The 27,038-nt window shown below is 39.8% G+C and overlaps 1 protein-coding gene across 3 annotated transcripts in view; it reads right to left on the bottom strand.

Moving 5' to 3' along the window:
• Window positions 1-25,989, bottom strand: part of NKAIN2 (sodium/potassium transporting ATPase interacting 2) — a 556,752-nt gene extending 530,763 nt beyond the window's left edge. For all 3 annotated transcript variants that reach the window (XM_034418729.3, XM_034418730.3, XM_087882764.1), the window contains exon 1: window positions 25,009-25,989. In XM_034418729.3, coding sequence (XP_034274620.1) covers window positions 25,009-25,062 — 54 coding nt within the window. In that variant the 5' untranslated portion in view covers window positions 25,063-25,989. The remainder of the gene's footprint in view (window positions 1-25,008) is intronic.
• Between the last annotated feature and the right edge of the window lie 1,049 nt (window positions 25,990-27,038).

The raw sequence follows: 27,038 nt of genomic DNA, 5'->3' as shown, positions 1-27,038 counted from the left end.
TCTCAGCACAGTAGGACCCAAATGTAGAGAGAAGCCTTTTCAGGCCAAGCCTCGTCAGTGATAGGAGGACCGCGTCATCAGCATAAAGGAGAAGCGGGATCTTCGTTGTTGACAGCTTTGGGGCGTGAGACTCAATACATCCAATATAAGAGGCCAAATCAGATAAAAATAGGTTAAACAAAAGAGGAGCCAGGAGACAGCCCTGCCTTACTCCACTCTTTATCGGGATAGGGTTAGAGAGTTCTCCCTGCAAACTACACCTGACCTGACTAGAAGTCTGATTATATAGGGATCTAATTAGGAACAACAGACGTCTGTCGATGGAGCTTTTGAGCAATTTTGTCCACAACAATTCCCTTGGGATTGAATCAAATGCTGCGTTTAAATCGATAAAAGCAGTGAAAAGTTTACCACCTGGTATGGTGGCATATTTGTCAACCAGGTGCGCTAGGACAAAGCAGTGGTCCAATGTGGCACAGCCTGCTTTAAACCCAATCTGTTCAGCACCAATAATGTTGGACTCCTCGACCCAGCTGAGGAGTCTGCATTGGAGATATTTAGCATACAATTTCCCAATGATGGAGAGCAGACTTATAGGACGATAATCAGCTGGGTTGTTCCTATTTCCTCGTTTAAAAATAGGGACAATAATTGCTTGGTTCCAGGAGGTAGGAATCCTGCCAGAGGTATTGATATGGGTAAAGAGTGTTGCTAAAAGAGGAGACCACCACTTGGGATTAGATTTTAACAGATCAGGGGGTATAGCATCAGGGCCAGGAGCTTTGCCTGACTTAAGTTCAGAGATAAGCTCGTTGATCTCAGCATGAGTCACGGGGTGCCAGTCCGGAATTGCTGGGGGCAGTTGTTGTCCGAGTCCGGTCGTGACTATTGAAGCCTGGAAGATTGATCCAAAATGGCTTTCCCAATCTCTGTTGGAAATACAACAGAGAGGGAGTTCTTGATGACCAGGCAGCGAATAGGCGACCATTTGCCAAAATAGTCGGGTGTTCTTCTGTTGAATAGAGAGGAGAAGTAGGTCCCACTTCTCTTTTTCTTTAGCCCTCTTTTTCTTAACAATTAGTCCTTTATACTCCCGCTTCAGGCGGTAATAGTCCTCGGGTAGGCGTTTATCCCCTCGATTACGATAGAGCAGGTAAACCTGTCTGATCTTGTTCCTGAGCAGCACACATTCTTCATCGAACCAGGGATTGCTTCTTGGACGATATGGGCCACTTGGCCTACGATCAGCTCCTAGTTCCCTTTGAATACTGTTAATTAATGATTCGAAGGTCGAGATTGCCGCTGAGTCACTGCATGTTAAGGCCTGATTGTATAGGCTAAGACACTCCGGCGATGATAAAAGAGAGTGGAACTTTCTTTCAGTCTTGGGAGACCATTTGATCCTCCTTGCATAACAGGTCACATAAGGATCCAGTATTTGGGGGCCCTTAGGCAGATGTATATTTGTAAAGAGCCCAATAATTGTGACCAGGGGGTAGTGGTCGCTCTCCGTGAGGCAGTCCACAAAAAAAAACTGGACTGCCTGTCTTAGTGGCTGGGAAACCATCACAAAATCAATAACACTACTCCCCCGTGAAGAGCTGAAAGTAAATTCACCCGCTAGATCGCCTGGGGTACTCCCGTTAAGGATTGTCATATTGTGTTGGGATGCTAAGAGGGCTAATTGAATGCCGGCAAAATTTGTTAGCTCATCCTTAGAATGCCTGGCTGAGATCTGGTGTCCTATGGCCTGGCAGATTTCTTGGGAGTAGAGTGCCTCAATTGGTGGGGGAATTTGGCCTCCCAATCGGGCATTAAAGTCGCCCCCTATAAAGATATACGGCGCTGGAAATTTAGTTTCTGTATGGGTAATATAGCTCTCCAGTTCGCCCCATTGAGCCTTAGTGTCGGCTTGCCTCACCGTCGGGGGAAGGTAAACGTTGAACACTAGCATTTTACTGTGTCCTCTCTTAATTAGGAGTGCCATAGCTAAGGACCCACTGTGGGGCAGCTCCACTGTCTCCACTTTCAGGGAGGTAGAGACCAAACAAGCTAAACCACCCTTAGGTCTTCCCGACTTGAATTGTTTGGTAGCAGCCAAAGAAATGGCCATAAACCCTGTAAGGGATATCTTATCGCATGCCCAGGTCTCCTGAAGCAGGACCACATCAAATGACTGAATATAGTTAATAAAATCGGTGGTGCCGCACCTTCTCCCCCAACCTGCTATATTCCATGAAAGGCATCTAAGTGTGCAAGGGGGGGATGCTGGGTTTGCTAGTCATTCTGTATAATTAATTTTTTCCAGAGAGCCCTTCAAATCCGAAAAAATACAGCCGTTATTCGATGGAAGTGTCACCCTTTTGGGAGATAAAGGCAAAGAAAAGTGGAAGGGAGGCGAGCCTTGTTCATGAGGCTGTAGGGCTCTACACGCAGTCCAGTTTATGCTTCTATCGTTCGTTGGTTGCTTACCTGGCAAGCATTCGGTGACATCAACAGACAGGGTTTGGAGTAGCCCTGGATCTTCAAGTTTACAAGTTGGACATTCTGGAGGGAGGGCCGAGGGAACTGCCTCTGATAAATTGATGTGGACTCCCTGGGGTCCAGGGGGATCCTTATCAGGTAGTGAAAGACTCCAAAGCTTGGATTTAACTGCAGACAGGCGCTTTATAATTTGGGCCCTTTCTGGTTGTGGAAGTGTGCGAAAGGAGTCGAAAAGCTGTATCTCTTCCAGATTCCAAAAATTGTCTTGAGATGGGTTGGTTTCATAGATGGGTGGAATCCCAGAGGCACTAGCCTGAGGCTTATTCACTAAGGAACTTTGGAGGTCCTGGGCTGGTGTTGCTTCCTTTGGGGACATTTCTTCCCAGCAGATCAGATTGTGACAAACTTCCTGATGAGATGGGCCTCGCTGAGGGGAGAAGATTTGACCAGCTGTAGGAGGAACAGACAAGGTACCGTCTGAGAAGATGTCATCGGGAAGTCTTGCAGGAATGTATCTGTGTTTGATAGATGGTCTAGTATCAGGGATGGCATTCAAAATTGGCACATTAGTATGTGCTTCTAAGGGTCTTTTTGGGGCTGTAAGTCTCCTGCTGGTCACAGATTGTCGGTTTCTTAAGAGTGGCTTAATCGACATATCTTTGAAGACTCTGCTTGGCACGATGCCGAAAGATCTTAGCAGAGAACTTCTCCTGAAGAATAATTTCGGGGTGCTGGGGTTATCAAAATTAAGTAACACTCTGGAGCAGTATGCAGGGGAGGGTAAAAGTTCAATTTTCTTCAGATCATCAGCAGTCAACCCCAGTAGCTGTAGTATATGACCCCTTGCCAGCTGAATTGAACCCCAGTAAGGCAAATTGCCGTTAATGGGATTAATATTAAGGGCCACCTGTCTTGGCTGTAAAACCAGGTGGCTTCTCGCACCCGGAGGTGTAGAGTTCAACCCACTGGCAGGGCCACCCCAACTGGTACTTTTGCTGGGGCCCGACAGGGAGGGCCCTGTCACTGCACCAGGCTGCCGAGCAGTCCGTCCAGGGCAGCCGGCGGTAATCGAGGAAACTAGACAATCTAAAGTACTTATTATTTTATCAAGCTGTAACTGTATACTCGCAGTTGTTTCTGCAACCAGAAAACATTGCTGGGCCAAGAGTTCTATAAGAGTAGGTTCATTTGAAGGTTGAGTGGGGGCCATAGTTTTTGAAGAGCCTTTGTTCTCAACTCGGGGGACGACATCCTCGACCAACGGAAGATCACGACGACCAGCAGCAGTCAGATGAAAAGGAGCTAGAGTTTCCAGGCAGGGAGGTCGAATTAAAGCAAAGTCCTCAATCTTAGATTGCTTCAAAGAAGGTTGGGGAGCCAAGTCAGTAAGGGATCTGGTCCTTTTCCTTGACTTCATTATATAATATGGCAAAAAATCTAGTTTCTGGGATGAGTCCAGGTCCAGAGGCAGAGGGATCAAGAGGAAACAAGCCCTGATGCAAATAACAACAAAACTCCTCACGAGTAAGGCAAGGATCCTACCCTCCCGGCAGAGCAAGGAGCAGGGAGTAGATAAAAATAATAAGATAAATGGAGTAACAAAATGATAGTTAAAAATAACTCAGATAGAAAAAGAAGTCAGACCAAAGCTTGGCAGTACTCGGCTTCCAAGCTAAAGCAATAAATCGTAGATAGCAGCAACAAAAGCGGCAGCAAAAACACTCCCAAAACTGAGGCCAGCTCAGGTAGTTAAAAGTTGTTAAAAATACAGCTACTATAGCCGGGGTATAGCTAAAGGTAAATTAAGAAATATAAAAATATAAAATATAGAAATATTTAAAATTTAAAACTTAAAAAATTTAAAAATTAAAACAGAAACCTTAAAAACAGTTAGAAGATAAAATAAGTCAGTTTTAGCTTGGATAGGAGCCATTGTAGTTGCCTGCAGCTCTGCCGAGAGCATAAATTATTATTATAAATAAGTATCTTATTTTCCAGTGCATTGACACAAGGTTATATGGTTCCCTTTTACTTCACCCTTAATTCAAATGTTTTATTTATATAAATACAAAACTTTGTGGGATTTGAAACAAGCAACTAGAAATGTGATAGTGATTGAAGTGAACCAATTTCTCTAGTTCTTTTACATTAATTGTAAAGCTAATATTTCTTTGGTTTGTAACTTATTTACATACTGTTGTGAGAAATATTGAAGTTATCCGAACCCTTTTATCTTGAAATTACAGGTCCTGGCATTGAAATGCAAACTTTGAATAGAATTATTATTTCTGGCATGAATGTTTATTGATGATCTTTCTATTTCAGATGTTTAATAAAATAATAGAAATTCCCAGTATATAATGTAAAAATATTTGTGAATTAGCACATTAATTAAATTTATAAAATTGTAAGGGGAAAATGTTTTTTGCTTTCACATTCATGAAAAAAAATGTTTTCCACCTGACTGAAAATATCTTCATTAAAAAGTCATGTATCTCTCATTCTAATTAATTAACATTTTAATGTTCATAGTTACACATAGATTTACATAATTTCTAAGTTAGGATACAGACAATACATTAAAACCATAACAATAATGAGGAGAGATGTCAAACAGAAGAAACTCCAATTACAATAATTAAAGAAATAAAAATAAAACATACATTGTTTGTATAAAATGTGAAAAACAATTTGCCTAGAAAACAAAAAATACAACAGTTTGATATTCTGATCAGTGAAACATTTTATTTTTTTCTGTGAATTCTTTCTTCCATTTTATATATTTTCTACCAAAGGTGCATATATATAGTCACAAATGACAATATTCAGGATATATTCCCAAACTGTTAATTAATCACATTCAAAAGCTATCAGAAAACAACCTTAACCCTTCAGCTGTATTTTGAAAATATTTTCTTATAAAAATGTAATAAATGTTACAAAGTTCAAAAGGTTAGCTATATAGTTTGTAGCACCATAGCAAATACTAGCTAAATTACAATTCCTGTTTTGACTGCAGGTAGTCCTCAATTTACAATGACTTATTCGGGGTCTGTTCAAAGTTACTGTACAATGGTGCTGAACTAAGGGATTTATGACTCGCGGCCAAAGTTACAGTTGCTGTAGCACCCTCATGGTCACATGATCACAATCTTGGCACTTGGCAATCTGTTTACACTTATGAACAGTTGCCAAGCACTTTACAATCACATGATCACATTTGCAACCTTCCTTGCCGACATCCCTCAAACAAAGTCAATCGGGTCAGGGGACATTGCAAGCTGCTCAGATTAAGTCTCCCCCACCTACGCTGACCTTTGTTTACTTGCACATACTGTGCCCTCGCCTCCTTCATGTGCATGTATCATAGCCTCCTTCCCACCTTAGCTCGCACACCTGCATCATGGCCTCCTTCTCTCCTTCATTCACTTGCACTGAATCCTCTTTCACTTACATGTACCTGAAAAAGGAGGCTAATACATATATACTTGCCTTCTTTGCTCACATGCATTCGCTGCATCTTCTTGCTCTCCTTTACTCGCTCGCAATGCATCCTCCCTCCCTTGCATTCACGTCTTCCTTCTTCCTAAACTTCCTCATACCAATCCCTCAAAATCTCATTAGACAGAGGCCCAGACTAAGAGACTACAGTCCCAAAATGGATGGGGGAGGGGGGAAGAGATTCACAATTGCCACACCCTAGAACAGTGATGGCAAACCTTTTCGGCACTGAGTGCTGAAAAGGTCATGCGGAAACACTATGTGCGCACATGCACTCATCGGAGCAATGCTCCAGAAAAGCCGAACTTCTGGATTCTAGCGCACATGCGTGCCCGACAAGCAGCTGGCCGGCGCGGATGCACTCACCAGTTTTCAGCACTGCCCCATGCACAAAGGGATCACTCTCCAGAAAAGCTGAATTTCTGGATTCTGGTGCACATGTGCACCTGACAATCAGCTGGCCAGTGCGCAATGCCGCACATGCGAAGGACAGATGATCATCACGTGCGTATGCACACCAGAAACCCAGAAGACAAACAGGCAAGGTTGTGCGTGCCAGGCAACATGGCTTCACGTGCCAATTTGGGCACGTGTACCATAGGTTCGCCATCACGGCACTAGGATCTCCAAGGATGTAGGTAGAAAGTTATAGCTGTCATTTGACAAGGTTCTGTCGATTAGACAAAGGATTGGACTTGAATGGATCTCACTTTATCATCTTTGGGCTTCGGCCTGATAGTATAATACTATTAAGCAACAATCACACAACAGGTTGCCTTTTGATCTCTATCTAGCACTGAGCCTTCTGGTTAAGTGGGAATTGGGATTTGTACTCAGCAAAGTTCAAAAAATATGAACAAAATGCTTTTGAATACTGGTATATGAATGCAATACACATAGTGCCATATGATATATTGAATATGTAAGATCTTCATAAATGAAGTGTATTCATTAAGAAACAAAGTTGTCACTGTGAAATTATCGCCTTTATTATATGTTTCAATTGCAACAATTATCATTTTGGAATTAGTTACATCCAATAATTTTCATTTTGGGGAATAGTGATCAGATAACATTTATCTGTGAGCTACCAAAATACATTTTAATTTCTTGCTGTTAATCACTGACCATTTTATGAAAGTATTTTTGGAAAGTATGAGCTCCTTTACTACAACCTTGGGTAGGAAGTTGAGCTGGGCTGAATAGAGCTGTGAGAATGAGGCAATGATTACAGTGAATATCTTTTATCATCCTTTTCACTTTCTTATTATTTGTACATACCGGTAATAGTGAGAGCTCCTGCAGTAGGAGAGAGCAGAGCACCAAATAATTTAAAAATAAATGAAAACAAAAACTCTAAGTACAGTACATGTCTATGTAAAGACAGCTGCAGAAAAATTCTACTTAGTATTAATAGCATCAGAGGGAATATTCAATATTCAAGCAAGCAGAGCTCATGGAAAAGATGTCAGCAATGGACACAAAAGCAGCTAAATGAAGATACATACCGTTATGTCCTCTGAGTACAATTTTTATTTTAACTACAGGTAGTTCTCGACTTACAACCACAGTTGAGCCCAAAATTTCCATTGCTAAGTGAGACAGTTGTTCAATTAGCTTTGCCTTATTTTACAACCTTTTTTTTGCCACAATTGTTAAGTGAATCATTGCCGTTTTTAAGTTAGTAACTTGATTGTTAAGTGACTTTGACTTCTACATTGAGTTTATTATGTTTTGTGATAAAACTGATTTTATACGCCACCTACACTGAGGCGTTTATAATTCCTGTAATAAATAAAACAAGTACCATATTTTTGGGACTATAAGACGCACTTTCCCACCCCCCCAAAAAAGTGGCTGGAAATGTCTGTGCATCTTATAGAGCGAATATGGGCCTATTTTTGGCCTCCCAAACCCTCTGCACATCCTGTTTTTGCCCTCCCTGGTGTCCAGAAGCACTCCGCAGGCTAAAAACGGACCTGTTTTTGGCCTCCAGGGGCCTCCATGGGTCCCATTTTTGCCCTCCCCGGCATCAGGCACAGAGGGTTTGGTGCAGAGGGTTTGGCGGGCCAAAAACGAGCCCGTTTTTGGCCTGCAGAGTGCTTCTGGGTGCCAGGGACGGCAAAAACGGGATGCATGGAGGCCAAAAACTATTTTTTTTCTTGTTTTCCTTCTCTAAACCTAGATGAGTCTTATAGTCCAAAAAATACGGTATATTGACTCTGAGAAATTTCAGGCCTCATTCCAAACATAAACTAACAATGTTTCTATGAAAAGGAAAACTATGACAAAACTATGTGACATTACAAGCAAATGAAGATTAAACAGTTAAAATAATCATTTACTGGGGATGTACATGAATAAACAACTTAATTGTAAAGAAGAACAGGGAGTGCTTCAAGTCTCGGACCATCCAAATATACTCATTTCAGGATTTCATGTTTATAAAACTCACTCTTCCTTTTCAACAAACACAAAGGAAACAAATGCTTTCAGCTTCATGAGGATCGTAATGGACACTAAGGGGTAGCTAGCATCACATTCTCCTTTCACTGCTGCACAACAAAAGCTTCTATTACGGCTTAACAGTAAAGGAAATTCAATTAATCCTTTGTAACAGAATACTAAGGTCAGAGCACCCATTACGTATGGATAGTAGGCCACTAATCCCTTCAACTGAGAAAATGTCACTTCTTATTCCTATTGTATGATTTAGAAAGAAATCCAAGGAGCAACCTTTTCTTGCCAGAAACTTCTCTATTCCAGATTGAGTGCTTGGCCTCTATCCCAAGAGTTTTACATTTGGGAGAAATAAGATACTCATGTGGCAGTTTGGAGCAAGTGACAAGGAAAGGCTTAAGTATCAATTTCCTTGCTCCTTGCCTCATTTTAGTTCTAATCGCCATCATGGGCAGCAATTTTTCTACTTTAAAGGGAATTGCCAACTATGCTACCATGGTACGCATTTGTTTGTACCATGTAGTTTATGCTTTAAAAAGGACAAGCACATAATCTATTGGAAGTCATTAAGGGGAACACTGTAGTATTCAGGTCAGAGAGAACAGAAGAAGAAATTTTAATTCACATTATATCTAATTGTGCTTACAATTCAGATATATTTATTAGTGTTAAACAGTTATTAATTCATTCCAAAGCTTCTGAAATTGAAGTACTTATTAAGCATAGTTTTGACTGAAAGATATGGACATTTTAGATTTCAGTCCTCCTTCACATGAAACGTACTGAATTTCAATGGAATAAAACCTATTTATTTATTTTGATTTTTACAGGAAGATTAGTGGAGTTAGTGCTATTTTGATTAACATAATTCAACATAAAATTTATTCATTCTTGAATTTTTAATATTATTTTATTAACCAAGCTGTATGGCTGGGACAGTGCACCTATAGTGGACTGAAACTAAGCCTCCTACAATTTGGTTCTAGATCTTTATCTTCATCAACATTCAGGTCCAAGTATACTAGACAGATTGCAATATCAGCCTTTGTAGGCAATGAATTCATCAAAGAAGTCCATCACAGTCTGTAGATTTTGATTCTTGGGCTCAGAGCTTTTTCCTCCATCTTCCTTGGTTTTTGAAGTTATGAAGAAGCTGCTTAGCACATTAACACACACATCAAATATTGTTAAAAATGGACACAAAGAATTACATCTCAAAAGTTATGTTTTCTTACTTGGAAACTCAGATAAAAATCTGAAATCTCACTATTTCATGATTCCATAAAACTCCTACTATCTATCAACTGCTCTTAACCGTTACCTGGGAGAAATTGTAGCTTACTTTTGATAGGACCAAACTCAAGTCTTGATAGGACTGACTCCCACTCAGTCTTTAATGGCAGCCCTATACAGCCTACCTACAGTAGCCAAAAGAGTAGAGCGTTAAGCCTAAGAGTCACTGTGACAATGTCCTCCGATCCCAGGTAAAATTACATTGCAGACGTCTGGGTTCTAGCAATATCAATAGCACTTAGACTTACAGTATATACTGCTTCACAGTGCTTTACAGTCCTCTCTAATTGGTTTCAGAGTCAGTATATTGCCCCCAACAATCTGACTCCTCATTTTACTAACCTTGTAGGGATGGAAGGCTGAATCAACCTTGAGCCGCTCAGAATCAAACTCCTGGTAATGGACTGTGAGTTAGCCTGCAGTACTGTATTTTAACCATTGCACCACTATGGCTCATAAAGCTTGAAGTTCCAATAGCCATGCCTCCCACTCCAGGAAAGGTTGCAATGGGTATATCAACTAAAGGCAGGCATGAATCTAAGAACTCCGAGTTATAGACCTCAGAGGCAGTACCACCCACTAGAAACACAGCATTGCAATTGAAAGAGAATTCTACTGAATAAACAATAATCATTTTTGCTAGAGATCCGTTTCAGCCTGCTTTGTCCCATCTAGATTCTCATAGCCACAACACATTAAGACAAGCTTCCATGGTATCTTCATCTAGACCCAGGGAAGCAATGTCAATGTAAATGTTATCAAACTAACAGACCCTAAACCATTGGACAATCTCTCCCAGCACTTTCGTTAAGCTTAATCAGCAAATGGTAAAGGACCTCATAAGATTAAACTACAGGTAAACCTCTTCCTCAATTCCCTTTGCCACTGACTGAAACTTCTCACTGAGATAAGAATTGAACCACTGTATAAAAACAATCCCCAGCCTTCATAGATCCAACGAGATACCATGGTTGCCACTATCAAAAGCCCTTACCAAGAAGTTTAATAGGATCAAGAGGGATGCACTATCCCCTTTAAGGTCCCAAGAAAGATAATCTATCATCGATGTCATTTCCACCCTATGCCCACACTTAATGCTGACTGAAAATAGGTTCGGGTAATCTGCTTCCCCTATTGCATTCTGCAGCGAATTCCCTACCCTACTCAATAATTTTGCTTAAAAATGGAAAGCTGTAAAATGTACAATAGCTATCAAGTGCCATTAGTTCCAAGGAAGTCTTCTTAAAAATTAGACACACCACAGCTTCCTACAAGGAGAGGCATTGATAATCTCCTAGATTCAGTTTGTTCAACATAAAATTCAGTTCACAACATAAAAAAACTCCTCAAAACATTTTGCATACTTTATTAAGTAACAAAGCTGTCTTGTCTTAGGTAGAAAACTCTAGTCATATAAACAAGCATACCAAAAGAAAACAGTTGGAAACATTGTTTAAAAATATTTGCAATGCTATCTATTTTAAGTTTCTTAATATCTGAGATCTTCCTATTGTATGCCATTTAAAAAAAACAAGCTTACTTGCCATTCCATACTAAAACTACAAGCTTCAGTTGTATACAATCCATATATAGTTCAAATGCACTTCACTGAGATGTAAAGTTCTATTATTATTTTTAGATTTATTTGCCACCTATCTCACACTTCAGGCAACTCTACTTTACTCTATAGTAAATAATAAGAATAAAGCTTGATCTGTCTGAGTCTTTCACGATATATTTATGCCATGAATAGAAATATGAAAGTCTCTTAAAAAGAAATCTATATATCTTTCTCCATTCTTTCCTAGGCTACTTAACACCCCCCACATAGACACACATTAAAATGGATGAGGAATATTACAGTATAGTATTCTTCTTTTTAAATTATACAAAACCAGCTTTGATAGGGGGAAATGCTCTATGTTTAGAACTATATCAAATCAAGCACAAATAAATTCACATGAAAAAAGGCTTGCATTTTCCAGTGCAAGCGAGTCCGTGAAGTTTTAGAAGTTAATAAAAATGATAATGCAATTTCCATTCCCCTATCCACAGATCCAGACACTGTAACACCACAATGTAGCTAAGGATTAAAGCAGTTTTAAAGAGCTGCCTGTTACACAAAACGTTGTGCCTGGCATCATATTCAAATACATTCAGAGTTCTCTCCTTGTACAAAAAAGAAACCTGGAATATTCACATCACCTAACTCTATAAATCCACTTTCCCTACTCAAGTTCCCCAGAATAACAAGCAATCATCTGTCCCAACATAAAATGCTGATGTCCCAATCTTTCCCCCAATTAAAAAAAAAAGAAAGAATAAGCTAGGAAGTTGGAATTCTTTGCATGCAGATCATATTATTTCTCACTGAGATTTCTTTTTGTCATTACTTATACAACAATTTTATATGCAAGAAGAGAGTTTGATAGAAAAATTAAGTTTTTAAAAATATAAAATAAAGGACTCTAAAAATATACGGTAAGATATGCATGCAGGTTTGGCTGGAACCTTCACAGAGCTGTAAACTGATAAATATTTCTCATAAGTAATGGATGGACTGAAATCAAGAAAATATTAAAAATGCATTAAGTGCAATATATGTAGAAATAGATCAATTCACTATAAATATTTACTTTTTAGTGAAAACAATAGATGGGCCCTTTCATTTTTTAAATGTAATTTCTACAATAAGATACTACGCGCTCTAATGATCTAGGGCAGGGGTATCACACTTGATTTGAGGGATGCATCAGGGTTGTGTTTGACCTTGGGGGGCCAGGGGAGCGTGGCCAGGGTGGGAGTGGCCAGCTCGACATCAGTTTTCAACCACAATGGCCTCCTGTAGCCCTCTGCCAGTGAAAATGGAGCTCGGGGGGGGGAGGGCGCATGCAGCCCTCCCAAGCTCCGTTTTCATTGGCAGAGGCCCCGTGAGTCAGTCCTTCGCTATTTACAGGGTGGCCCCATGCACCAGATGTAAACACCTTGAATTTGACACCTCTGATCGAGGGCAAATAAAGGATACACAGCACTTGAATCAAATGTTTAAAACTAGGAGATCTGACATTATCTACTTTGAGAGTAGTATACTAATACAAGCCGCTACCCGAACTATACTTACAAAAAAGTAACAGAACAGAGCTTGAGTTACTACTGCATGTAATGAAAATCCAGAATTCCTCAGGCTTCGACTTATCTGGGAAACAGCATGCTCTAGTTTGCTTATTCATGCTATTTGATTGTTTTCCTTCGATCATGCTGCCAGTGGGGGTGACCAAAAAGAATCTAGCAACTCCAAATCTACTCATCACATGCACATCAGGCACTTATTTCCTTATGAATAAGCCAGAGTTGAAACCCATGGGGGTGGTGTGCGTGTTGTGTTTGCAAGCATTACCGGGAATCAAAACCAAGCAATGTTTAATGATGTACGTTTTGCAACTATAAGAGAAAGATTCACAGAAAATACATTACAGGGATAAGCAAATCTTAGCACCCAGCTAACTTTAGACCACCAGGAGAAGAGTCAACAGAGTCAAAAGAGAATGTCCTCTAGGTATCAATAAAACAAAGGGACATAAAATAAATTCTTCACTTTCTAGGTCATTAACTATTATGTTGGTTTAAAATCTATCCACTTGGCAAGTGACTCTAGGAAGCTTACAGGAGGACTCTAGGAAGCTTATATTTAAAAAGAATAAAGAAAATACATTTCACAGAATAAGACAACCACACCATGTGGTGCTTAAATAAACGTTTTTGCCTGTGTCTTTGTATTTTATCTTATTTTGAAATTTAATAAAAGTTTTGGAAAACACATACATACAAACACAAGGAGTTAGTGCCACTGAATATGCACCTTTAAGAGCAATGACTCTGGTTCTTGCTTACAAAACGAAGAGGCTAGCAAGTTCCAGTTCCAGTTCCCGTATCACAACCACAGTCACAGCCATCCACATTGTGAGCCACACCCAGTGGTGGGTTGCTACCAGTTTGCCCCGGTTTGGTCGAACCAGTAGCAGCGGCGGCAGGAGGCTCTGCCCACCCGCCCGGACGTCATCAAATATGCTCTGCGCACATGTAGCGAACTGGTAGCAGAGGTAAGTGAAACCCATCACTGGCGACATCTGCTAGCAAGATATGCTAAACAAGAAAGCTGAAGCAATATGTACACATGAAATCTCTACATTCCTGGGTGATACAATCTTTTGAAGAGATTTGGATTTCTTCTAAATGTCTAACTTATAATTAAACATTCATAGGATAGCAGAAATGTATATATAGTTAAAGTATTTATAGCCTACCCATTATCCAGAAGATTTCAGTGCAGGTTGCAATCTACAACAGGGCTTAAAGAGTTTAGGAGCCAACTTTTCTAAGCTAGTACTTTTAAAATGTTTGGAACTTCAGAACTCCAAGGCAAAGTATTTTAGCTTTTTTGTTTTTATTTATATTATATATGGATTTTGGTTGCAAATTACTTCTTATCCATGTGAGCCTGATGAATTAGGTGGTGTATACTTTTTCTTTCTTAAATAAACAAATACAATAGTAAAATGTAGCTGCAGTCTGAAGATTCAAGGATTCAAGGATGGAAAATGTTGATTATGACAATGAAAGAAAAAGATGTTTGTACACTTCAAATAAAACTGGATTATGTCATAGCGCTTATACAAGTGGACACTAAAACATACTTATTGTGTACAGAGAATAAACTATTGTTCTCTGTGTTAAATATGCCATTGTCCATCACGAATTACAACAAAAGTACTGTAATATAAAAATACTTGAATTGTCTTCTCTGCAAATTAAAACCTTCTGATGATATTCCCAAATTGCACAGACATTCATTGCATTACATACAAAAATACTTTATTTTATGGGAATTCACAAGGTTGTACTCTCATTCACAACAAAAAAAAGATAAAGATAGTACAGGTAGTCAAGTTATGACCCCAATTGAGCCCAAAATTTACATGCTAACATATGCTAACGTTTAAGTGAGTTTGCCCCATTTTATGACTTTTCTTGCCACAGATGTTAAGTGCATCGTTGCATTTGTTAAGTTAGTAACATGGTTGTTAAGTGAAATTGGCTTCCTCATTGACTTTGTTTGTGAGAAGGTCCCAAACGGTGATCACAAGATCCTGGGACACTACAACTGTAATAAACATGAACCAGCTGCCAAGCATCTGAATTTTGATAATGTGATATGAGGTTGCTGCAACGGTCGTAAGTGTGAAAAACAATCAAGTCAGTTTTTAGTGCCATTGTAACTTTGAATGGTCACTAAATGAACTGTTGTAAGTTGTATTTTGTATGTATTTTGTACTAAAGCTACTAAAAAGAAAATAAAGTTTTTCCAATAGTTAGCAAGACTTGTACTCTTACTTGTTTAAATGAGCATTTTGAAACTTCAGAAGAAGCAGGTCTGTACAATAACAACTAACCTGCCATCATTAACTGCTCTGCTACTTGCCTAGGACATTGTAAATCAAATCATGTAACATTGCCTTGCTTGCATTGCCTTCCACAATGCAAGCAAAACCTTGTGCAAATCTTAATCCATCACTTTATTAATAAAATCAGGACTCTACATCTCTCTCAGTCAGGTAGAGACTCAGATATAGAACTGCATCCACACTGAAGGCTTTCGTGGACAATATATGGAAATACTACAATAAGGGAAATATAATTCTTTTGGACTTGTTTGATCTCTCAGCAGTTTAATATCAATGATTAAGGCAACCTTCTGGACTATCTATGAAAGTAAGAAAGAAGACACTACTTAAAACTAAGTGAGTGGTTGCAATCAGTGGAGGGGAGTAGACATCAACCCTTCAAATCCCCAATTGTGGATCCTGATGACACCGGGGTTGACATTCTCCTTCCTCTAGCCACTGGGCAAGATCATCTAATGGTATAAAGTCAGATTTGAATCGGTATATAGATGACAATTAATTACTATATGTCAGGGGTGGGTTCTAAATTTTTTTACTACCAGTTCTGTGGGCGTGGCTTATTTTGTGGGCATGGCTTGGGGGGGGTATTGTGACTGGGTGGGCATGGCCAACTATTTTTTTTAAACTTCTAAAAGCATTTTTTCTACAACCTTAAGAGGTTGCAGAAAAAAATGCTTTGAAAAGCCTCTGACGACCAGGCAACTCAGCTGGGATCGCCAGAGGCTTTTAAAGGCATTTTTTTTTTGTACAACCTCTTTGGCCAAAGAGGTTGCAGAAAAAATGCTTTTAAAAGCCTATGACGATCCCAGCTGAGCCGCACGATCATCAGAGGCTTCTTTTTTTAACTTTTAAAAGCACTTTTTCGGCCGAAGAGGTTGTAGAAAAAATGCTCTTAAAAGTAAAAAAAAAAAAAAAGCCTCTGATGAGGTGGGCGGGGTAAGCGAGCGGCGACCGGGCTGGGGACCAGTTCAGGGGTGTGGCCAGCCAATGTTATTACTGGTTCTCCAAACTACTACAAATTTTTACTACCGGTTCTTCTGAACCGGTGCGAACCGGGAGCAACCCACCATTGCTGTACATATCTCAATTCTGAGCCATGAAGAAGATGTGGCCAAAGTTCTGTCTTTGATGTTTGGAGGCTAGGAGGGTCTAAAGGGGAATAAACATTAGACTTCACAAGACTTAATATATTTGTGTGCAGAAGCCTTTCAACTGGAGATACTCTATCTTTGGCTCTGGATAGGGTTATGCGTCCTTGTGCAAAGCTAATTTGTAAGCTGGGGAATCTCTGGGCTCATAGCTCTTATCAAGAAGAACAGGTGGCAGCTGTGGCTAGAAGGGCCTTTACAAAGATCCATCTTGTGCACCAATTTCGGGATCAAGAGACTTTGCTCATTGTCACTCACCTCCTGTTTGGAATAATGAAATATGCTCCACATGGAGTTGCCTTTGAAGACTTCCCAGAAATTGCATCAGTGCAAATGAACAGTTGAACAATTCAACTGCTGTTAGCCAATCTACCCATGTAACATCTCTGCTTCAAGAACTGCACTGGTTATTGGTTTATTTCCAAGGGATCTAAAGTAAATACATTAAACATGCAGGTTGTCATCCTCAAAACCCTTCATGGCTCAGGATTTGGTGATTGCAGGATCCTCTGCTCCCAATGATCTCTGATCCTTTGTTGAGAAGCAGAAGAGGGAATTCTCTCCTCCTTCAAACTCTCACAAAAAGTCATCTGCAGAAATCCTGGGATTGGACTTTGTCAGTATTTACCCACCTTCTCTGGAAAAGCACTCCACCTGATATCAGGCAGGTCTGCTTCTACCAATCTTCCATAATTTTATTGAAATATGTTTTGAAACAGATTTCAACAGCAAGATTTCAAAGACTGAGAAGGTTATCCGAGTTTCTCCTGAAATGCAATTCTGTAATGATTGTTCATTACAATGGGCTATTATTTATTATAGTGTGGTATTTATGCTGTTTTGTTTGTTTTTAATCTCATACTATTCTGGAGACCAGTAATGGAGTCAGAAATGACTGATGAGCCATAAGCCTAATAAACAAAATCACAATAAAGTTTAAAAACTATCTATAAAATAATTACCAAGTCAATTTTAAATTAGGGATAAATTACAAACATATTTAGAACAGTTTAGTACTCTAAGATAAAGAATTTTAATCTTGAAAGCTATAACCTAGAACATTATTCAAAGATGATTTTTAGAGCTTTTGAATTCAATTTTGTATGATATATTTCAATCAGAATAATATGTTGTCCAGAAAAACAGAAGTATAATTATCCAAAAATAAAGTGGTAAGAATAACATTATCCTTAAGGATAGAATGAATTATGGTTAAAAAAAGTTGCAAGCTAAGTGAGATTAAAAAGAACATGAAATTCTAACTTGGACTGTTTCAGTACATTTAATAGAAATATAAATTACAGATATCAGCAGTTAAAGATTTTCACAGCTTGGAAATAAATATTATCACCTCTTAATGTCTCTATGTAACCTATACTTAAAGACACAGTTAAGCAGTTGCCACAAAAATGGTAACTGTGCTTCATTCACTTATATAATTGTTAGTTGCTGGAAACAAAGTGATTGTCCATGCACAGTCACTTGGAGACAACAAGGAAAGCTTTTGAAGCAGCCAAGGGATTCTGGAAAAAGACACGGCTGCTTTAATTATTTAAAGAGAGGTGCTGCATATGCTCTCCCACGCATTCCTTAGTAATCAGTCTGAAGGATTTGCATAGTCCTTATACAAAGGTTACAGATCATGAAAAAAATATACAACAGTCTACAAATAATCTCATAAAAGTGAGCAGCTCACATGGTTTTATTACTTACTGTTCACCAATATACACCCTCATAAGTTGTGGACCCTCCAAAAACACAAAAGTTCTTTGAATCTCTCTCCCTTGGAGAAAATAAACAGTGAATCTCTATCTCAAACTGACATTTAAAGGAAGGCACTGGAAGTGAAGTTGATGGGTCCTGCTGCCTCTATATTTCATCTTGAGGGTGCTTCACTATGACAAAATAGACTTTACAACTCTCTTAAGAGATTCACATCTTCCTAATAGTGTAATCATTAAGCACTGGCAAGTACAAAGTGAACCATAATGGCATTTTTAAAATAAAATACATATAGAGTCTCTGCGGATAATAACTAAATGACAAATATCTAGTGGAGACACTGAAATCAATGTACAGCTTCTACTAAAAAGGGAAATTCTAAACCTGATTTCTTATTAGAAAAGAAATAAAAAAATAAAACTACTCATATCAAAGCATCTCTATACAAATTTGTATAGAATACTGTGGACGTTAATTTATGTCTCACCTTTTTGTTATTTTTTATAAGAAACTCAAGCCTGCAAACACACCTTACTCTTATTTTTTCTCAATCACCACACTGTGAGACGATTTGGGCTGAGAGTGACTGGCTTAAAGTCACCTAGCTGGCTTCCTCAAGAACAGAGATCTTTAAACTTGGCAGCTTTAAGAGTTGTGGACTTCAACTTCTGGGAGTTGAAGTCCACAAGTCTTAAAGCTGCCAAATTTAAGACTTTTGCTCTGCCCAAGAAGGTTAGAGTTCAACAGCCAAAGATGTGGGAGAGGACAGAAAAAATAAACCATGATGAGAAAAGCGTATAGTTTTGAGGGCTTTTAACTTTTTTTAAGCAATCCTGTATCAGTCATAACAGAGGCATGTAAAATTATGATGCTGTGGAAAATTCTCATAATTGGAAGCCAAGGTGATATAATCAAGCTTACTGACAAGGGACCAAGGACAGGAAAGTTATACTAATCTCCAATCTCTAAGCTATAATCTACTAGCACAAGATATCATAGTGGTTAGCAACTTGCAGAACATTAAAATCTCCTTCAAATAATTCAATTACTTCTTGGAACATAAGGCCAATAACTGTTTGTGGGAGTATGTGGATCTCTGAAGAGTTGTTCTATTTCAATGAGGCTTTGAATGAAGCACCTTGCTTTTCTTTGCCAAGCTAGAACAGCTGCTTCGCTCGTAACAGCAGCTTCCATGCCTGTGTCCTGCTTACATGAATGCCTTGTTAATGGAGCGGAGGAAGTTGGTCCCACCTCAACTCTCTGCTTCTCCATGAGGTGGAAAGTCCACTCAGCCAGATCACAGGAGACATGCGGACAACGTACTGATTGCTAATCAGCAGTACCCCTACTAGATGGAAATATATTCTGGCCTAGATAATCACATTCACCTTCAAGATTGTGCTAGCACAACCCTAACTCATTATCTTCTTAGCACAAGCCATTTGACCAAAGCAATGTTCTTAAGACTGAACCAAATTAGACTTTACTGTAATTTATATATTGTGCTGATTTTCCATATACAGGAAGAACATCATTTTTCACTGACCTAGCATTTACATCCTAATTTTTTTTCCAGCCTAAAAGCAAACCATTTTGCACTTTCCCAGCAATTATACAATTACAGAAAATGTCTAGTTTGTTTTGCTGGACATATCCTTCAGCCTACAGCAACATTTCAATTCCAGGCAGTTTTGGATGATACTGCTTGTTTGGGCTTAGTTCAGTGGTGGGTTTCACTTACCTTTGCTACTGGTTCGCTCACGCATGCGCAGAGCATATTTGATGACGTCCAGGCGCCGCTACTACTGGTTTGCTCGAACTATCTCTTTTTGTTTTACTACGGTACAATAGTAATTTCTACCAAATTCAACTTTTATGTTTCTCTTGACACACCCAATTCTCAAAATAGACAGAAGCATGCTCTTAGGCATTTTTTCTTCTTTTGACAATTTCTTATATATAACTCTACCAAAATGCCTTTTGGTTTATTCCAAAAATGCCTTTATTTTATTTTACTAAATGACTCTGGGCAACTTATCAGTAAAAGCCAGTATAAGCAAAATGCAGTTGAGCAGAAAAGCAAAAGTAACAAACCAAAAACAAAACAAATCAACAGATCAACAAGGAAAGAGAAACCTATACTATATGACCACTTAGGTGGAAGAAAAGGCGAACAGAAGATGACAGACTATTAAAAGAATGAAGAGCTGGTGAGAATGAAGAGTTTGCAGTAATTCTTCACTGATGAGGAGAGGACTTGAGGTTATCCATACGTACTCCAGACACTTGCTACTGAAAATGGCAACATAGTAATCTCTGGAAGGCTTAGAGCTTTAGGAAATGAGGGAATAACCATCTTGCTAAAATCACATTTGGTGCCCTCAAAAGAGATACTGGGTTTGCATACTTCCTTTTCTAATCACTTTCTAAATATTGCTTGTTAACTGCTATTAGGAAGCTTTGGATCAACTTGCCTTACAGCAGCAGATGAGTGTCCTTCAACCCTTAGTGAAAGAAGTTTTAAATACAAGTTTATGGATTTTTTTAAAAAAATACTTTGGAATGAACAGCAAAGGGGTGATTAGAATTTTGATTTTGGAAAGTTACAAATGGAGTGAGGGTCCAGATGGATTTGAAATAACATTTTGCAATTAATTATAGGAATCCTTCCCACCTGCCACCTTGAGCCGAGGTGGCGCAGTGGTTAGAGTGCAGTACTGCAGCTACTTCAGCTGACTGCTAGTTCAGCAGATCAGCGGATCAAATCTTAACGGCTCAAGGTTGACTCAGCCTTCCATCCTTCTGAGGTGGGTAAAATGAGGACCCAGATTGTTAGGGGGCAATATGCTATTTAGTATACTGTCTTTGGTGTAAGCCGCCCAGAGTCTTCGGAGAATGGGCGGCATAGAAATATGACTAATAATAATAATAATAATAATAAAAATAATAGGAAAATATTGTTGTTTTGAATTCTCTAAAAAACATGAAATTTTGAAGGTTGGATACTAAGGTAATTCTTAACTTACAAATCACAAATGGGACTGAAACTTCCATCACTAATTGTGCCCAATTTTACCACCTTTTTTGCTGGGGTTATAAGTGAACCACCATGGTTGTTAAGCAACTCCTGCAGTCGTTAAGCAAATCTGTCTCTTCCCATTGACTTGTTGGAAGCTCTGGTGAAGTCGGAAATGCAAATCATATGACATCATGATGCTACAACCATCGTACATACATGCCAGTTACCAAATTTTGATCATGTGACCACATGGATGCTACAAGTCATAAATGTGAGGACCAGTCATTAAGTCACTTTTTAAAGCACCATCATTACTTTTAATGTTCTTTAAATGAATGGTTGTAAGTGGGGAGAACTAGAAGGAATTAAAGATTACAATTTAATACTGAAATGCTGAATACTGAAATTTGACTAAATGCGACCAATGAAAAAGGAGGTAAAATATTATAAAATTAGACATAGAAAGATACCTTTGAACAATGACCTCAGAAGTTAATTTTAAGAAGGTCTGGCTCTAAAGAGAGATTATGACAAGATTGAGACTGTTCTGAAAGTGGATTTTAAAATGACAGGTTACAAGAATTACATAAGAAAAGATGCTATATTTAATATATAAATGAAACCAACTGATGTCTTAATAATTAAAAGGGATATACAAATAACAAACCAAGATGGTGACCTAGATAATTTTATCTGATTTACAAAAGAGACTTGCTCTGAAGAATGCTATGATAAGGGACAAAGACAAAAATGAAATCAAATTCTAGGCTATTACTTAAACAGTAATAGATCAAGATTGTTAATAGTAAAGGGAAGAATGATGAAGTTGGTTTATTTGATCAAGGTTAAAATAGATATATTATCTCTAGTAAACTTTAATGGACTTTTGCTGTTCAGGACTGAACAAGGTGGTTTCAATGATTTGTTCATAGATAAAAAAGGTGATATGGGAAGAAGACATCATTTGTTGTATTTTAAGCGTTAATTAATTGTATTGTAAATAAATGTATAAAATTGTTTATACATTTATTTATTTTCCTTTGCTTCATTTTTATTTTTCCTTTTCTATTTTCCTTTTCTTAACATTATTTTTATTCTAATTTTTTAGTTCATATTAGTTATCTTTAAAAATATAAAAAATAAAAAGGTAAAATTTTGATCAATTATGCAACTATGAGCAATCAATATCTTGATACTATGAAGTACATTTTTAAAAAGTGCAATCGTGATAAACTGTTTGCATGCAAACTTGAGAATGTTTGAACTCTTTTAAATTCCAAATATTTCTTTGTCTTTAACTATTTTTATTTCTTATGTTTTATTTTATAATCTGTCTTGTCAGGGGTGGGTTTCTCAGCAACTGATCATGAACTGAATACATAGCAAGCAGTGTTAGTGGAAGGAATGCAGAGATGACCTGGTCCAGCTCCCTTGCTACCCCTAGGTATGCTGATTTCATACCAGCACTATCAATCAAGTGTCAATTTGCAGCTCTTCTTTTCCCCTTAATGAATTTTTAACAGCAAGAAAAAAGAAGGCAGAAGATGCAGTGGAAAAACATGTAAGTGGAAGATTATAATTTCTTCATCTCCATCCATACAACTACGATATAATTATTGCATCATAAACATTTTGTCTAAAAGTAGAGTATTCATAGATTGCCTTGTACAATCCACAAACAGGGATATGGTAAATATTTTATATTTAACTCTTTCTGTGAAGGTGGCCTTTCTCAGTCCAGAAATTCTGAAATGCACTTAGCAACTACGCAAAAACTCACCAGAAAAACACAATTAGTTAAAACTGCCTGATAAATTAATGTATGCCTCTGAATCAATGTATGTATGTTTCTGAAGATTCCTGTTCTATACACATTTTTAATTTCTTAGGGCATTCTGAAAAAAAGTAAAGCCTATAACATTCTTAAGTTTCTCTCAACCTTTCCAGGATCATTAACAAAAATTAATAAACATCGTAATACAATACACGCTCATATGCATCAGTGTTTTGCACAGATCAGTCATAGTGAAATGATTCATGAGCAAACAATGAAAAACAATCCAATAAGGAAGAAAACATTTCTCAACAGTATTCAATATTTTGGAATATATGTAACACGTAGCTGTCCAAGGATATAAAGCAATTGAACTATCAAACGGTCAGTTTTCTCTTCTCTCTCTCTTTTAATAGATCAGCGCTATATGTTATTAAGGTTTGCTTAGCAGGAGTCAAGAGAGCTAACTAATGCCATGAACTCAAGAATTAAGTTCTACAATTGGCCTTATATTCAATTTCATAAACTTTGAAACAGGGAAACTGTACAACTTTATGCCATGCCCCATTTCAGCTCAAGTAAACTTTGGCACATTTTAAATTAATTAATGGTTGTGTGCATAGGTCCTTCTATGTTGAGCCAAAAAGACAAGGAAACCAAACCCAATAACATTGGATGTCTGGGACAAAGAAGGAAATAGACCATTTTGATAGCATTCTTTTTTCTCCCCAGAAACATCTGGGTACAATGAACTAACTCGTCCTTCTACTATAGGACAAGTCCTGAACACTGACTTTTTTGGTTACATGAAACAAAAGAAGAAAATAAAGATTTCAAATAGCCAACTAATACATGTTACTGATAAATGTTCCAGGTTCTTCAAACAGTTTAATATAAAAGCAAATATTGATACTTTAAAGACAGCATTCCCCCCTAAGAAATTGCATGTAAATAAGCAAAACAAATACTATTCTGAAGAACAAAATTTAGATACCATCACACACAACTGAGAGTTGATGGATTCACTGAAACACCTTCCTAGGCTACCCACTGGCCATTTTCTTCTCCCAGACTATCTTTTTAACCACCTGTCATTCCGAGAAAATAAAGCACCTTAAATGGTATCTTACCAACTATTAGAAAATTTGTTGCTGTTCTCAAGGTTAATTGCTTTTCTCACTCATTTATAACTAGACTCTATGCAGAGGTTCAAACCATCCACTCCCATGCAAATAGGACAGAATTGCAATTGTAGGAAACTATTTCACAACCTGTTCCACTTAATTCATTCAATCAAGGTACCTTCACAAACCGTTTGGCTAATTGGAACTTCATCTCTGAAACACCTTTTCACTTACCAGTCAAAGTATTCAGCAAAACTACAGTAGTTGGAATCTCCGACACACAAGGTCAGATACTGAGACCGATTTGCTAGTTATCTCCTTTTCAATCTGTGGCCAAGGCAGTTTCACCATTCCAATAAAATTACACGATCCGGTTATCTGAGCTTTTACCACCCACTTAAAAACAATACCCTACTTAATCCCTAAGCACAGCCTCTCACCTGATAATCTGAAAACCACTTTATAATCACGATCGCAAAGCGTTCACCCGTTTTAATTAAGAAGAACCCATTCCAAGTCTCTGCTTTAAGCCTCCCTGAAGGTAAGTTAACTTTCCATGCCTTCCTAAACTACACCTTCTGTGGCAATTTACCCGAAGTCCAATTCCCTTTCAAAAACCGTTCAGCTTTAGAAAGATCCCAGATCTCTCTTGAGTTGGCGGGCCTTCAGTGGAAAAGAGGTCTCACTTTTGAAACACCACAACAATGCTTCCCACACTCGGAAAAACAGCCCACTCCGTTCAAGGAGACTCGCTCCCGAGTTAAGAGCACAGAACCGGAACCTCAAACAAAAAAAAATCTACGCCGTCCTCAGGTGAAATCCACTTGGCAAGTGCCTACAGCATTGCCCCACTTCAGGTTATCTTTCTTCCAATTTCTGCTTTCCTCGCATTAGCACTATCGCCCTGAGCCCCCATCCCTCTTTTGCACTTTCTTTCGCAAGGGAGTCTTCGGATCGGAGGGAGGGGATCGGACGAGACAATTAAAAGGGAGCCAAAGCAGCAGCCACCTTACTCACTTACCAGTTGCATGCCACAGATAAAGATCAGCGTGCACCTGCCGCTGCAGTAACCCATGGTTTCCCCGAGCCCTCGCAGCAGCCCCGCAGTCCCACGCAGAGCCCAGCCGTATCCAATCAGATGGTGGGAGAGGCTAAGCGAGCCTGGGCAGGATTCAAGGGGCTCCTATCTGCCGCCGCCGCCGCCGCCGCCGCCGCCGCCATTGCGTCCCGGGAAGGGGCGGACATCAGGATCGCCTTAGCAGCAGCAGCAACAGCAGCAGCCGCCGCGCCAACAATCGCCTTCGGCGCCCTCCCGCCCCTCGTGCAAAGCGGCGCGGGCGGAAATGGTGTCCCGGCATCCAGCAAGCACGGCGGCGTCTCCCAAAGGCATCCGACGGCCTTTGCAAGTTTGTTCGCCAGCCGGGTTCAGCTCTTGATCCATCCAGCCATTCGGGCAGGTGGGAAGGAGAGAAGCGAGCGAGCTCAGCCCCTTCTGTAGTCTGACACACACACACTCTCTCTCTGTGTGTGTCTCTCCCGCGTCGGCTCTTTTCTCACGCCCCGCTTAACCAGTAACCCCCCCCCCTCCTTGTTTTGTTTCGCCTCAAGACAACAGCAAGCCCAAGCCTCTTGTCAGCGCTCGGTCGGGGCTCCTCTTTGCCTCGGTCCCGCCGTTCAATGGCAACGCCGCTATTCCCAATGCAGCACAGCAACAGAAGGAGGAGGAGGAGGAGGAGGAGAAGGGAGCTGGCTGTTGCTCAGAAGCATGACAGGCGCTGTCTCTCAATGTTTGCAAGGCAACGGCAGCCGCCGCCGCTGCCGCTCCCTGCTCAGCCCAGTTTGAAGCACGCGGGGCGGCGGGGAGGGAGGCTGAAAGGAAAGGTTGCCGGGGGGTGGAGGGGGGAGGATAGGAATGAGACCTCCCGATCCCCTTATGACCTTAGCTCTGCCCTAGACTTCGGGAACATCTTCCTTCTCACGCGCACACCCAGCCTCTCGCCTCGCTCCCCCCCCCATTTTTTTTTTTAAATTTGCTTTCTTTTCTGAAATGGCACCTCGGCGACGCGTCCACCCCCGCCTGCGTCGCGGCGCAAAACCGTGAAGTTGAGAAGACTGTAGCGGTGCTTTTTGAGCGGGCTTGCACACAAGGACCTCGGGGGACGTGGGGGGAGATATGTGAGAGAAAGGGGGAGTCGGCCCCGGACAGCGGCTGTTTTGGCTGGGCTGCTGCAAGAGAAGCAGCCGTCAGAGGGAAATGACGGGGGTGGTCTCGGTTGGCGGAAGGAAGGGTCCCCGGGTGCCGCCACTGCTTGCTCTCCCAGGGGCACGTCAGGGAGCTTGGCTGGCTTCGCTCTTGCTACCTTCCTCCCCAACTAAAGAAGCGGCGGGGGCTTCCTTAGTCTTTGGGAAGTGGACGCCGGCTCAGGCGAGCGGCGGGGCGCTCTCTACTGCCGGCTGCTGGGCCTTTGTTGCAGAGGCAAGCTCAGGTAAAGGAAAGCAGGCAGGCGTGCCCATCAACGAATCAGGCCCCCTTCTTGATTAGCAGCCACCTCGGCCCGTGAAACAGAGAACACGTTGCTAAGTGTGGTTGCTTGCTCTTTATATTGCGCTTCTCATCCACCCCGCTGGATTTCTTTATCCATCCCTATTGACTGCAAATCTCTCTCTCTCTCGCTCGCTCTCTGTATATATATGTGCGTATATGTATATACACAGAGAGAGAGAGAGAGAAGGAAGGAAGGAAGGAAGGAAAGAAAAAGGAAAGAAAGAGAAAGAAAAAGAAAGAAAGAAGAAAGAAAAAAAAGAAAGAGAGAGAGAAAGAAAGAAGGAAGGAAGGAAGAAAGAAGGAAGAAAGAAAGAAAGAAAGAGAAAACCGGCATCTTTTCTGGCATTTCTGTTTGAAAGGTCCCGTTGCCAAGAAGCTGCTGAAGAGTATAAGGTTTCTGCCTGGGGGAGAATGCAAGTCTCATTCTAACAAAAGCAAATCTACTTCCCATCGGAAGGGAAAGGACACCTGGTTTTAAAAGAGTTACATTCAAGATTTCTTTAAGA

This window comes from Pantherophis guttatus, chromosome 1, assembly GCF_059756535.1.
Source record: "Pantherophis guttatus breed Tessera chromosome 1, ASM5975653v1, whole genome shotgun sequence".
Classification (NCBI taxonomy): Eukaryota; Metazoa; Chordata; class Lepidosauria; order Squamata; family Colubridae; genus Pantherophis; species Pantherophis guttatus.
Note: the sequence above shows the minus strand (reverse complement) of the source record. Positions and strands in the feature narration are given on the sequence as shown.